Source organism: Typopeltis vanoorti, chromosome 11 (assembly GCF_054136105.1).
Source record: "Typopeltis vanoorti isolate ZY-2024b chromosome 11, IOZ_Tvanoo_1.0, whole genome shotgun sequence".
In the NCBI taxonomy this organism is placed as follows: domain Eukaryota; kingdom Metazoa; phylum Arthropoda; class Arachnida; order Uropygi; family Thelyphonidae; genus Typopeltis; species Typopeltis vanoorti.
The window spans coordinates 106321127-106334277 of NC_143559.1; the positions used below are offsets into that span (position 1 = coordinate 106321127).

The 13151-nt window shown below is 36.8% G+C and overlaps 1 protein-coding gene across 1 annotated transcript in view; it reads left to right on the plus strand.

Annotated features, from left to right (window-relative positions):
• Window positions 1–13151, plus strand: part of LanB1 (laminin subunit beta-1) — a 754433-nt gene that overhangs the window by 242523 nt on the left and 498759 nt on the right. Inside the window, exon 6 of the mRNA XM_090400882.1 lies at window positions 7772–7900. Coding sequence (XP_090257008.1) covers window positions 7772–7900 — 129 coding nt within the window. The remainder of the gene's footprint in view (window positions 1–7771; window positions 7901–13151) is intronic.

Sequence of the window (13151 nt, forward strand, 5' to 3'; positions counted from 1 at the left end):
ATCCCATTTGACTTATCCTCCTGTCCTAGGTATGCAGTTTGATATTACTTCTCTTTTAATGTTTATATTAAAATAGTTTCTAAAAAAGTAGAAAATTCAGTTCATTATGCTTTACTGTGCCAATTTTAATTTTTATGTACACATCTGAATATATTTAATTTTTATGTACAACTAAATTAACTTTCTTTTTTCCTTTTCCCAAATAATATTAAACGATATTTTTATGTTTATATTGTAATTAATATTAACCAGATAAAACAATTTCCACACCTGTGTAATTCTATATGGAGATGGTGTTTGTATCTATATCACTAGGCTGCCTGAAGAGAGACCATTCTAAGTTTGATTCTAGTCACCCACTAGAGGAACTTTTTCTAATCTTTTCTTTGACTTGTTCCTGAATTAGTCAATTTCTTGTACTGTCAAGCAGATTTTTTCTCCTGGAAATTCAGGTTTTTCATCCCATAAACTCAAAAAAAAAAAAAAAACAACAACCATAGGACTCTCACTATTTCAGATAATAATATATAGGATTAGGGACCACGAGATAATGGCAGTTGTGTGTCATACTCTCTTTCCTAATTACCAATTAAAATCGCTAATAGTCTTCAGCTAGCTTTTCTGTGATTGGCTAAAGGTGGAGATCAGCTGCCCATTTGCCTTCAAAAGGAGTGTGGTAAGTCTAAATAGCCTCACCTATTCCCTCTGGGGAATAAAAGGCATTCATCATCATTTATTCTTGTATGAAGAGGAAGATATATACAGAAATATTCATATAACGATTCATGGAGATAAAGCCTATTTAATGAAAGTGAGCCAAGTTGCTTTGTTTTGTGCCAACTCATAAATGTCAGATTGCCCATAAGTCTCATCTTCAAAAATAAGCTTATGTATTTTCAAAACAGCTTTCTTGGTCATCTTCTGTGTACATTAGTTGGTCTATAGAGAGCACTGAATGTAGGTGAAGGTGAATATCAATATCTAAGTTGTGTCCCAACCACCTCAGCTGTCTTTTTTGAATTGTTTGTATTGGGAATCTTTGCTAGGTTTCTTCAAGAATGACAATATTATTAATATGAATATGTGTATCCTAATATTGATCAAAGACATGTTGTCCCAATGCTGTTGATAATATTCACTGCTTGTTGAGTGGTGATGTTCTATTTTTGAAAACCATATGTAAATATGGCTTGACCAGCAGTTTTGCACAGACAACTTTTGGTAATTATAGTGGAGATTGGATTTCTAGATATTAGTTAGGCTTTTATGGAATTGAAGCGCTTTTCACTTTCCTTTTCATTATGTCAGTTAGAGCATCAATGTAGAAACCAAGCCACTGAAATTCATTTTGTCTAATATTTCATTCTGATCTGTTCTTTAGGACTTAGGTTTTACTGCTGTTGACTATCGACCCAATCAGTGCTTCATTTTTATGTAAATTATCTAGGTGGTTTTGGGCAGTCTGAATGTTAGTCGGTGTCAATACATCATTTGCAGTGCAGAGACTGCTTATATAGATTTGTCCTGCCGAATCATCTAGACCATCGTTTCTCAAACTGTAGTACATGTACCAATAATGGTACATTACGTTATTTTTGGTGGTACAATTTTTACACAGAATATTTTAATAAATGTTCAGAAAAATGTATTTTAATATTGTAACGAGTATTATACATAATGAAATTATACATATTAAACATAATGAAAAACAAAAGCAATATATTGTTGCAAGTTTAAGAATGATATATTATTTTATGTGAAAATGTATTTTATTAAGATAATTATGTGATATTTCAGTAAAAAATAATGGTACATATATTTCTTGATTCTCATTTATGTGGTACAAAATTTAAAAAGTTTGAGAACTGCTGGTCTAGACTTATTCCATACTAATTTTCTATGAGTCTGAATACATAATCAAGGGTAATAATAAAAAGATTTGGTGCCAAAGAATCTTCCTGAAGAATTCTACTGGAAATTGGCAAGTCCTCAGTGATCTCTCCATTAACCATTACTGTTGTATAGTGATTCTGGTACAGTTCTCCTATTGCTTTGATTATTTTCAAGGGTATGCCGTAATATCTTATTTTGAACATCTTTTGTCTATTGATTAATCAGGGCTTTTGAAAAATCTATGAAGTTTAAGATTAAAGGAAGCTTTTTAACTCTAGTAACCTTCTAAGGCAGTAGATATGTTTCTACAATGTGTCTGTTTTTTAAGAAAACTGTTTGATTTTTGAACAGAGGTGTTACATATTGTTCAGTTCAGTTCAGTTTAGAAGCATTCCTATTATAAATTTCAGTATGGTAGGCAGGAGTGTGATTCCTATGTAATTTTCTGGGTTGTTTAGATTGCCCTTTTTTGAGTACTGATGTTATTAGATCTTCTCTTCATTGTGATGGAATGTTGCATGTGGCCAGAACTGTATTACAGATATTTAACAGTTCTTTCTAAATCTTTTCCTCTATGTTTAATAGCCTCTGCTGTTATACCATCCAATCTAGGTGCTATCTCATTTTTTTAGGTTTTTAGTTTGGTTCAAATTCTTGCATTATTATATAGAAGTTCACTGATGAATTATTCAACAGTTTATTATTATTACTATTACTATTATTACGGGCAACTCCAGGGAGTCATTAGACTCATCGAGGGAGGCCCCAAATCATATTCATCACAACTATTTGACATTCATACAGTATCTATCATACCTCGCCTTAAACTCATTCACTGTCACAGCATCCACCACAGACTCAGGGAGCGCATTCCACTCATTCACTACTCTAAAAGTAAAGAACCCAGCTCTAACACCTTTACTAACCACACTTTTGCCCAGTTTCCATGGATGTCCCCTAGTCCTCCCACAACCAGCCCTGTTCTCAAAAATATCTTCTGAATTAATTTTATAGAAACCCTTCAGTAATTTGAATGTCTCAATCATATCTCCCCTCCTCCGCCTATCAACCAATTTTTGCAACCCACAAATCCTCAACCTGTTCTCATACGGTTCATTCCACAGACCTGCTATCATCTTGGTCACTCGCCTCTGGATCCTCTCCACCTCCTCCCCATCAAGAAGAAACCTAGGTGACCAAATCTGAGCACAGTAGTCTAGATGGGGTCTTATCAAGGCTCGATAGAGAGGAACAATAACCTGCTTGTCTCTGCTTGTCAATGTATTCTTCAGCAACCAAGTGATTTGATGAGCTGTTTTGGTCACTTTTGCAATGTGTCCCCTAAATTTCAATTCCTTATCTACCAACACTCCTAAATCTCGTGCCTCATCAATTTCCTGGAGCAGGGTTCCACCAATGCAGTAAACTGCCGCCAATCTTTTCACCCCAAAATGCATAACCTTACATTTTGCCACATTAAACTGACATCCATTCTCCTTAGCCCAGACCTCCAATCTATCCAAATCATCCTGCAAAATTTTGACGTCATCTGCATTCACTATTGCCCTACCCAACTTCGCATCATCCGCAAACAAATGAACTGTTCCTCTCAGATCATTTCCTATATCATTTATGAACAAATTAAACAGCAGTGGTCCAAGAACAGATCCTTGTGGCACACCACTAGTCACAGGCCGTCTTGTGGACTCTACTCCCGAGTAAACCACTCTCTGATATCTCTCTGTCAACCACCCTCCTATCCATCTCACCAACCCTATGTCCATTCCCATATGCTGCAATTTACTGATTAGAATTCCATGTGGAATCCTGTCAAAGGCCTTGGAAAGGTCCAGTAGAATCACCGTAAACCCATTACCCTTATTCACTTCAGGCGTCACTGTGTTATAAAACGTGAGCAAGTTACTGAGGCATGATCTACCCTTCCCAAAACCATGCTGTCCCCGATACAGTATCCCATTTTCTTCTATCCAATCTTGTATTTTCCTCTTGACTATTTTCTCTAAGACCTTGACAATGATTCCTGATATGCTAATCGGACGGTAATTTACAACAGCAGTCTTGGAACCATCTTTATGCAGTGGAACTATTTTCCCCTCTTTCCACCCGCTCGGGACTAACCCAGACCCGAGACTCAAATTAAACAAAATGGTCAAGGGTACTGACAATTCTTTAGCTGCTTCTCGTACAACACGAGCTGGTATACCATCCAATCCCACAGATGTATTGACAGTGAGGTTATGCAATAGACTACTCACCTCCACTTCATTAACCACAATTCCTGTATAATCTACTGGTTTATTCGTTTCTGCAATGTCACCACCTGGATGATATGCTTTTGCAAAGTGCTCACTCAGTAACTCAACTATCTCAACTGATTCAGTTACCTCCCTACCATCGGCATTCTTTAAAATCAATCTGCCATGTACATTTTTCCTTTTACTTGCTACATATCTAAAAAACTGTTTAGGATTCTCTTTAGCCTGCATGGCCAATGTTCTTTCGTAATCCTTTTTTGCTTTTCTTACCACACTCGTCACCCTTCTGGCCTGCGCTTTATACCGTTCATGTGCCTGCCGGTCACCCTTCTCCTTAAATTCCCTCCATAGTTGTTTCTTTTTTTGCAACTCAAGCTTAATGGTGTTATTCATCCATTTAACCCCTACTTGATTTATTATTCGGACTCTAGGTATACAGTCAGCCATTGCTTCATGCAAGCACTTCTTAACTACCTCCCATGCACTATCAACTTCTAGTCCTTGCAGTTGTACATGCCATGGCACTGAACCAATCAAACTCCTAAGCTTGTCATACTTTCCAGCCCGATAATTCCACATGTACCCTGTCTTAATTGAAAATTCTACACCTTTAGCCACCTCCCAAGTTAAGACCCTATGATCACTCTCACCGATTGGTGGCAATGTGGTCATATTTGTTACAGCCAAATCCTCAGATGTAATTACTAGGTCAAGCACTCTCTGACCCCTAGTATTTTCCATTACATGCTGTCGCAGATAGTTATCCCTTAATAACCGCATAAAATCCAGTTCCTTCCTCCCGTGTGTCCTCTCCTCACTCCAATCAATGCGACCATAGTTGAAATCTCCCATAATAATCACCCTCCTTCCACCCATTTCTTCTATTTGCTTGTGCATACTGTCACCACCATCTTTTCCATCACCTGGTCTATAGCAGCACCCAATTGTATATTTAGTTCTGCTAGCCACAATCTCACACCAAATGGCCTCAAATGTGCTCTTTTCTCTATCCTGAAATGTGCTCTTTTCTCTATCCATTGAAGTAGTTGTTCCACATTAAGAGTTCATTTTTAGCTTTCATTCTTAGTCTTTTAGGCTGTCTTTCTTTGGTGCACAAGGAATTAGATTTTTAGTACATTTCTCTGGTTTAATGGATATTTTGATATAGTTCTAATTTCTGACTAGATAGTTTGGATATGGTTTTCCTTTTCCTTGTAGTTTTGAAAGGCCATATATACTAGATCATTTAGTTCTTTTAGCTGAATATATAGGTTGCATGCATGTCCTCTAATTCTGTATTGCTGCTTAATTCTCAGTTCTTCAGTGATTTGTTTATCCTTTGAGAAAATAAAGTCAATGACCAAAGTTTTTGCTTCTACTTTATGGCTGGATTGCACAATCTAAGTGAAGCTCCAGGATGGTTCTTCAGGTATTGGGTCTTCTGTTAGTTTGTTTTGTAGCACTTCTTTATACTGAGTTTGCATGGTAGGAAGAGTTAGATTATTCCAGTGATATTTATTTGCTATTCTTGGCACTGAGACAGAGTTTTATATGTGCACTTACTATTCTATGATCAGAATTTAATTCTTCATTATTGAAAGCTTTGTAATTTTGAGCTGATCTTACCTGCTTTCTATTGATTAAAATATGATCAATTTGTGATTTTGTTTCATTTGGATGTTTTCAGCTGAAAATTTGCTCTGTAAATTGACACAGTTATCAGTGTTGCATAGTTCATCTAGAAGATATCAATTTTCATTTGTTGTATTGTGGAACATGAAAGGCCCATGTGTATATATATATATATATTTTTTTTTTAATTTTTAAATCCTGAAATATCTGATATCCTATTTGTTCATTAAAATCTTCACCTATGATATGGAGTTTGTGTGTTGAGACAGTGTAGAGAAAGTCTATGAGTTGATTTTAGAAAGCATTCTTGGAGTTTTCATCTAGTCTCAGTAGATGTGTAGATACTGGTTATTGTTGCTTTTGGTTTGAGTTTATGTTATAGCCATTATTCTATCAGAGACTTTGGAGATAGATGAGATGTGACTATAGATCCTTTCGTTGAGTAGAATTTTGATTCCTCCATTACCAGATTTATCTGTTGATGTATAAATGAAAGCTTGTTTTTTTGCAGTTTGATGTTACTTCATTACATTCATAATCTGTTCTCCATCTGTGTTATTGGATGTAGACTGCATCAAAGTTTGCTGACTCTGCTCTGATTCAAAGTTTATGAAATTTTCAACATTTCAAGAGGGTATGTTCTTTTAACTCGTATCCACTCATTGTACATGGATACAATGAGTGGGTTTTTCCAGAGTTGATGTTTTGAGTGAATACCTCTTCCTACTTTTTCTTGTTGGGCTTCCTTGAAGACTTTCATCAACAGGCTTCATAACTTCTCTTTGAGAAAAAGGAATAGAGGTTTCACTATACAATTGTTCTTTGTCTCTTATTTTTTTTTTAAACCACAAAATTCCGCTTATCAGGTGATTGACCTTGACACGCTTCACCGCCATGTTAGTCTACTGGAAGTATACCCAACATTTCCCTGGGGAGGGGGACACCAACTGGGATGTGTCTTGGGTTTTATTTCCCAAAAGGTGCTTCATCTTGAAGCAATTGTTCATAGGTTCAAGTTTAGAGCACACATATGGCACTTGAATTCGACCATACAAAATTTATGTTGCATGTTAAATGTAATTAAAGATATAATGATAATATATACAATAAAACCCCTTTTTTACACTTTTCAGGGGACTGATGGAAAAAAGTGTAAAAAGGCTAAAAGATGACTTACTGCTAGTATGTGAGTCTACATACTAGATTACAAAATTTAATAACTGAAAATAAATGAATTTACAATTACTTACATACTTACATTTATCTATTTAAAAAATCTTTAATTGTTGATTGTTTTTGCTTTTCATTTTTTTTTTGACATAGCGCCAGATTGCTTTGCATTAGGTTCAATGCTTGACCTGTTTTTTACTATCGTGTTCAAAGAGGGCACGGAGAGTCCAAGATCTTTTGCTTCATGCTCACGTGTTCCTGCATGCCAATCTACACGTCGCAGAATTGCCATCTTTTCTTCTACAGAAATACATTTTCTCTCTTTTTTCTCCATGTTACTAACATGGATAATCCACCACTGCAACTTTCACATGCTAAATTACGTAGCAGAAATTCTGCAATATCAGTTCGTACTGTGATTGAAAAATCACGGTATTGCTCATCACTACATTGCAAGCGTGCAAGTCACCGTGATAGTGGAAACGAAACTACAGCCGAAAGCAATGCCATCTGGGAACAGAAATGCAGAGATTTTCACAGAAATCAATTCAAAAATCAGTATTGTCACCCGAGAAAAAAATGCAAACCATGGGAAATAACGTCCACATCAAGTTGTTAATGGCGGGATAACAATATATCGTAAGAATAGGTTTTAAGACGGGACCAACAGAGAATGACATAAATCGCAGGAAAACGTAAATTGCGAGAATGTATAAACGGGGGTTTTACTGTGATTATATATTAGTATGCAATGCAATAATCATATAAATACATTCAAATCTGACTTTTTTATTATACAGGTATATCAGTATTTTGCATATGACTGTGGAGAATCATTTCCTGGAATTCCTCGAAGACAAAGGCAGCAGATTACAGATGTAGTATGTGAATCTCATTATTCAGGAGTAGAACCTTCCACAGAGGGAGAAGTAAGTATATCTAAATCTCAAAATCAAGGCATTATTGGTGAGACAATAATAAATTTGAATGAGTTAGGATTGCTCAGATAAGTCATTATTTTTTAGTAGATATTAGCGATGCGGTTATATATAATTGGTTTTATTTTGTTTATTTTTGAGTGTGTTGTTAAGTGGTGTTGTTTAGTCAACTATTATTATGCGATATACTTTCAGAAACAATTTTCATTATGGCACCGATGTATACGAGAAAAATGGTGACCAAGACATCAATGTTGACTGATGTACAACATCTGGGATTTAGTGTGATGTAGCATATGTTTAATGTATTCATTTGCGAGAGTGAGTGGTTTGTTGTATGAGAGGGAGAATGAAGAAAATATTTGTTCGAAATGTTTTGTAAGTATAAGCAATGCAAGTTTTGTCGGGAGCAGAAGTGAAGTGGCTGATATAATGGTTATAAGGCAGAATTGTCAAGCGTTGTGGACAATGTAGTGATAGTAATGAATGATAGTGCATGAAATATGAATGAGAGTTTGAAGGAAGTGGTTGAAAGTAATAATGTGGATGATATGCTAGTGCAGAAAGCAATTGCATGCTTACATGGATTCCTTCACAGGACAAAACATGAGCTTGAGTGACTGGAGAAATGATGGGCATGTGGTACAGAGGACGGAGAATGAAACAACGAGTGAATGGGAAAGCAGAAAAGTATGAGAAATGAGGCGAAAAGAGATAGTATTTTTGGGAGATTCGATCATAAGAGGCATACTTAATGAACAAGTGAAGAAAGCATGTGTTTCATGTGCATGCAGAAGAAGTGAACAAATTAATTGTTTTGGCAGGCACAAATGATTTGAAGCAACCGATATCAACATGTGGGATATGAAAGAGTTGTTAGAAGAATCAAAAATGAAGAGTAAGAAAGTAAAGATTGTGAGTCTTGGTATGATAGGATAAAATTGAGAAGAAGGGCCATGATTGCTGATGAGTCAACGAGAAGATTGTGCAGGAGGAATGATGTGCAGTTTATAGATGTGTAGAGTGAATTTGATGGACGTAAGGACCTGTATAAGTCTGATGGACTACACTTAAATGGAGTTAGGTGCTTTGAGAAAGTGTAGTTCACTGAGAGGGTGGGAGTGCAAAATTAGGCAACCTAGAAATATTAAGGGGAAAAGCAATTAAGCATCTGTCTATTCACCCCTGGGACAAATGAGTGAATGCAGGAATGACTACATGGAAATAGCCACCATGGTATAGATAAGTATGAGTTCAGGAATGATTGTGAAGACTGGATGTAGTTTCTCAGGTTTTGAATCTGAATAGGCAGGTAATGACATTATGTAAAGGTAACTGTAGGCCCAAGGGAATGTTGAAATGCATGTACACGAATGCCCGAAGTTTCAGAAATAAAAGAGAGGAGTTTCTAGCATTGGTCAGCTCAAGTTGGCCAAAAATTATTGGCATCAACAAGACCTGGTTGTCAGAGAATGATGTAGTTACAGAGATGGAATATAATGGATATTGTATTTTCAGAGAAGATAGAAGAAATAGTATGGGAGGAGGGGGTATTATTAATTATAGCTGAAGAACTTCAGTCAACAAAAAAAGAAGTCAAGGAAGATTGTAAATCTGATGGAAATGGCTTGTTTGAGGACAAAATATATTGTTGGTATAGACCTTACGTCAGGAAGAAAATGTGGATGACATGCATCAGCAGATTAGTACAATGAGTGCAGGCCAAGCAATTATCATGGGAGACTTGACTATGGTGATATAAACCGGAAAGAGAAAATGGCAAAATGGAAATGGCGTTTATACAGTTACTAAGGGATAATTATCTGAAATGCATGTGATGGAAGGGGACCAGGGATTTGAGTGTTGGATCTGGTTATAGAATCAGAAGATCTACCTATAAATACAGTAGCAACTCTTCCTAAGTCGAGGAAAGTGATCATGTAGTCTTGTCCTGGGAGGTTGCTCTACATGTGGAAATTTCAATGAAGAACGGGTTTATGATGAACTACAAAGTTGGCAATTATGACAAACTTAGGAGGCAACTTGGAGCAGTGCCATGGCATAAGAAACTACATGGAATGAATGTGATTAGTGGATGGGAAGTGGTCAAGGATTGTTTGAGCAAAGTAGATCAGAGTGTCCCAGGCTCAGGAGGATAAACTGAGGGGGATTAAGTGGCTGACTAGCAATATAAAGCAAGAGCTACAAAAAAAGAAAGCATTGTGGAAGGAATATAATATAAACAATAAGGCAATCAACATGCCCACGAGCAGTATTAAACACAAGCAAGAAGGGCATGGCAAGTCACATTTCAAGAAAAAATTAGCTTAATAGGCCAAAGTAAATCCAAAAGAGTTTTTTCATTACATAGCAAGTAAGAGAAAGAATGATTATGGAAAGATAACTTTACTCAGTGCTAATGGTAGGAAAGTGACAGAAACAGAAGAAATAGTTCAGTTACTCACTGATCACTTTTGCAAGGGTATATCATCCAGGTGGTGGTTTTGCATATACTGAGGTGACAGAGACTGATGTGAGCATTGAGGTAGATGAAACTCTGAAGGTATTCGGTATATTGAAAAATATAAATGTGAATACAGTGGTGGGCTTGGATGCCATGTTTGCTCGTGTGCTACAAGAATGTGCAAGTGAACTGGCAGTGCTTCTGACAAAGTTGCTTAATCTAAGTTTCAGCTCTGGCAAGGTTCCAAGGGAGTGGAAAGAGGGAAGATAGTTCCATTACATAAACGTCACTCCAAGACAGAAGTAGCAAATTACAGACCAATTAGTATCTCTGGAGTAGTGGTTAAAGTATTGGAAAAGTTGGTTAAAAGTAAAATTCAGGAATGAGTGGATAGGAATATGATACTTTATAGGGGCAGCATAGTTTTGTAAAAAGGTAAGTTCTGCCTCAGTAATTTATACACATTTTACAATAAGGTGACAGTAGAATTGGATAAAGGAAATGGCTGCAGCATGATAGTGCTGGACTATGCAAAGGCATTTGACAGAATACCATATGGAAAACTATTATATAAGTTGTAGCAAATGGGAATGGATATGAGGCTGATTGCATGGATAGAGGGAGTGGCTGGCAAACAGACATTAGAGGGTGGTGAAGTGGAATCAAGGTGAATAAGGGCAACTAGTGGAGTGCCCCAGGGCTCTGTACCAGGACCACTACTCTTTAATTTGTATATTATTATTATTTGTCACCTCCAGGGAGTCCAAAGACTCATCGAGGGCATCCACTCTACAGCTCTGCTTCCACTGCTCACAATCCACCAACTGACCGCAACTACACCAACCATCTACCGCCGATCACCACCACTGGTATTTCCACAGACAATCACAAACATCCATGCCCACAGCGGGATTCGAGCCCGTAGCCTCTTGACTGGAGAACAGACACGCTAATCACTTGGCCAGCCTAGCTGGCCAAAAATTTCCTCTAGTCGACGACTAGATTTAAAACAAAGTCTTCCTTCGTGCAGACAAACACCGCGGTGTGCAAACGCCACATCCACTGAGCTACACAGGCTCTAATGCATATTAATGATATAACAGAAGATTTGAAGGGGAACATTCCATTGTTTGCCAATGATGCAAAACTAGGAAGGGTAATACTGATAAAGGTGATGTAGATATCTTACAAGATGATTTAAATAAATTGACAGGGTGGGCAAAGGACAATGGTTGTCAATTCAGTGTTGTAAAATGTGCTTTGGGATGAAAAGATTATGCACTTCGTATCATATTGATGGTGCTAGTTTACAGGAAATTCATAATGCTAGGGATCTGGGGGTGATGGTAGACAGAGATTTGAAATTCAGAGGACATATTGGAAGAGTTGGCAAAATAGCTCAGAGGATTACTTGGATGCTGAAGAGCATATTGACAAGTAAAAGGGAGGTTGTTATCCCTTTTTATAAGGCTGTGATTATATCATAGCTATCATAAGGCTGTGTGACCAAGATGGTGACAGGTCTGTGGAATGTTCCTGATGGAGGGTTTGTGGTTGAAGAGTTTAGCTGACTGGCAGAGGGAGGGGATATGACAGAAACTTGTAAGTTACTAAAGGGATACTATAAGAAGATTGACACAGAAGAATTTTTTCGATACATGGGGAGTAGGGTGAAACAAGGGGCACTTGGAGGCTATCTAAGAGTGTGGTTAGTAAGGATGTGTGGCCTAGGTTCTTTTTTTGGAGAGTGATGAATGAGTGGAATGGGTTGCCAGAGGTGGTTGTGAGCACACTCCCAACAGTAAATAGGTTTAAGGAGATGTATGATAGGTATCGTGCTAATGAATAGAGTGGGTCTTCTGTGATGAGTCCTTTGACTCCATGTAGTGCCTATGTTAATAATAAGAGTCATTATTTAAATTAAGGGGATATTTAATCCCACATTATTTCAAAGCCGAATAAGAAACTCTAAGATAGAAATCAAAGAGTTTCATGCCGAATATAGCAAGCTATAAAAGTTGGGCGAGTCCAAGCATAAGCAAATACCTGGGTATTTGCTTACTTAACGTAATTTAACTTAATTTAAATAATTTTACATCCTGAAGTGAAGCCTTTTGGCTCTTTATTTCATTAATAAGAGCATCTTTTGGATAGTATAGTCATATCATGAAAGGTATAATCATAAGTGGTCCTTGTCATTAATTATAATTAACATTATTTTCCAGATGTCATGGAAATAGAAAGAGATATTTTTGATGATATTAGAACAACTAAGTTTGTAAAATTCATGAAAAGAGCTATGGTAATGAGATGGATTAAGGTTATTAAGTATAAGATTAAGCAAACCAAACAGGACAAAGTTTATTATCACATAGGCTCAATAGAGTTTGCAGACTTATTAAGGGGGGTCTTTTCACTAATGTTTCACCAAGCACTAATCAACAGTCACACAGAATTTATTTTATTTAACTTTGAACTTGTGTACTATGTTGCTGTCATATCTCCCTTCTATGACCCATCAATCAATCAATTTCAGTAACCAACCAACAAATCTTTGCCCTATCCTCATATTGAGCATCCCATAGACTTCCCATCATCTTGCTCACTTACTTGTGGATCTCCCTGCCTCTTCATCTCCAAGAAACCCAGGAGAACCAAATCTGTGCATAGTAGTCCAGATGAGCCTTATCAAGAAGTATAATAACATCATCCTTTTTTCTGCTTGTCAGAATGTTCTTCAATAACCAGTAGTCTTATGAGCTATTTTAGCTACTCTTG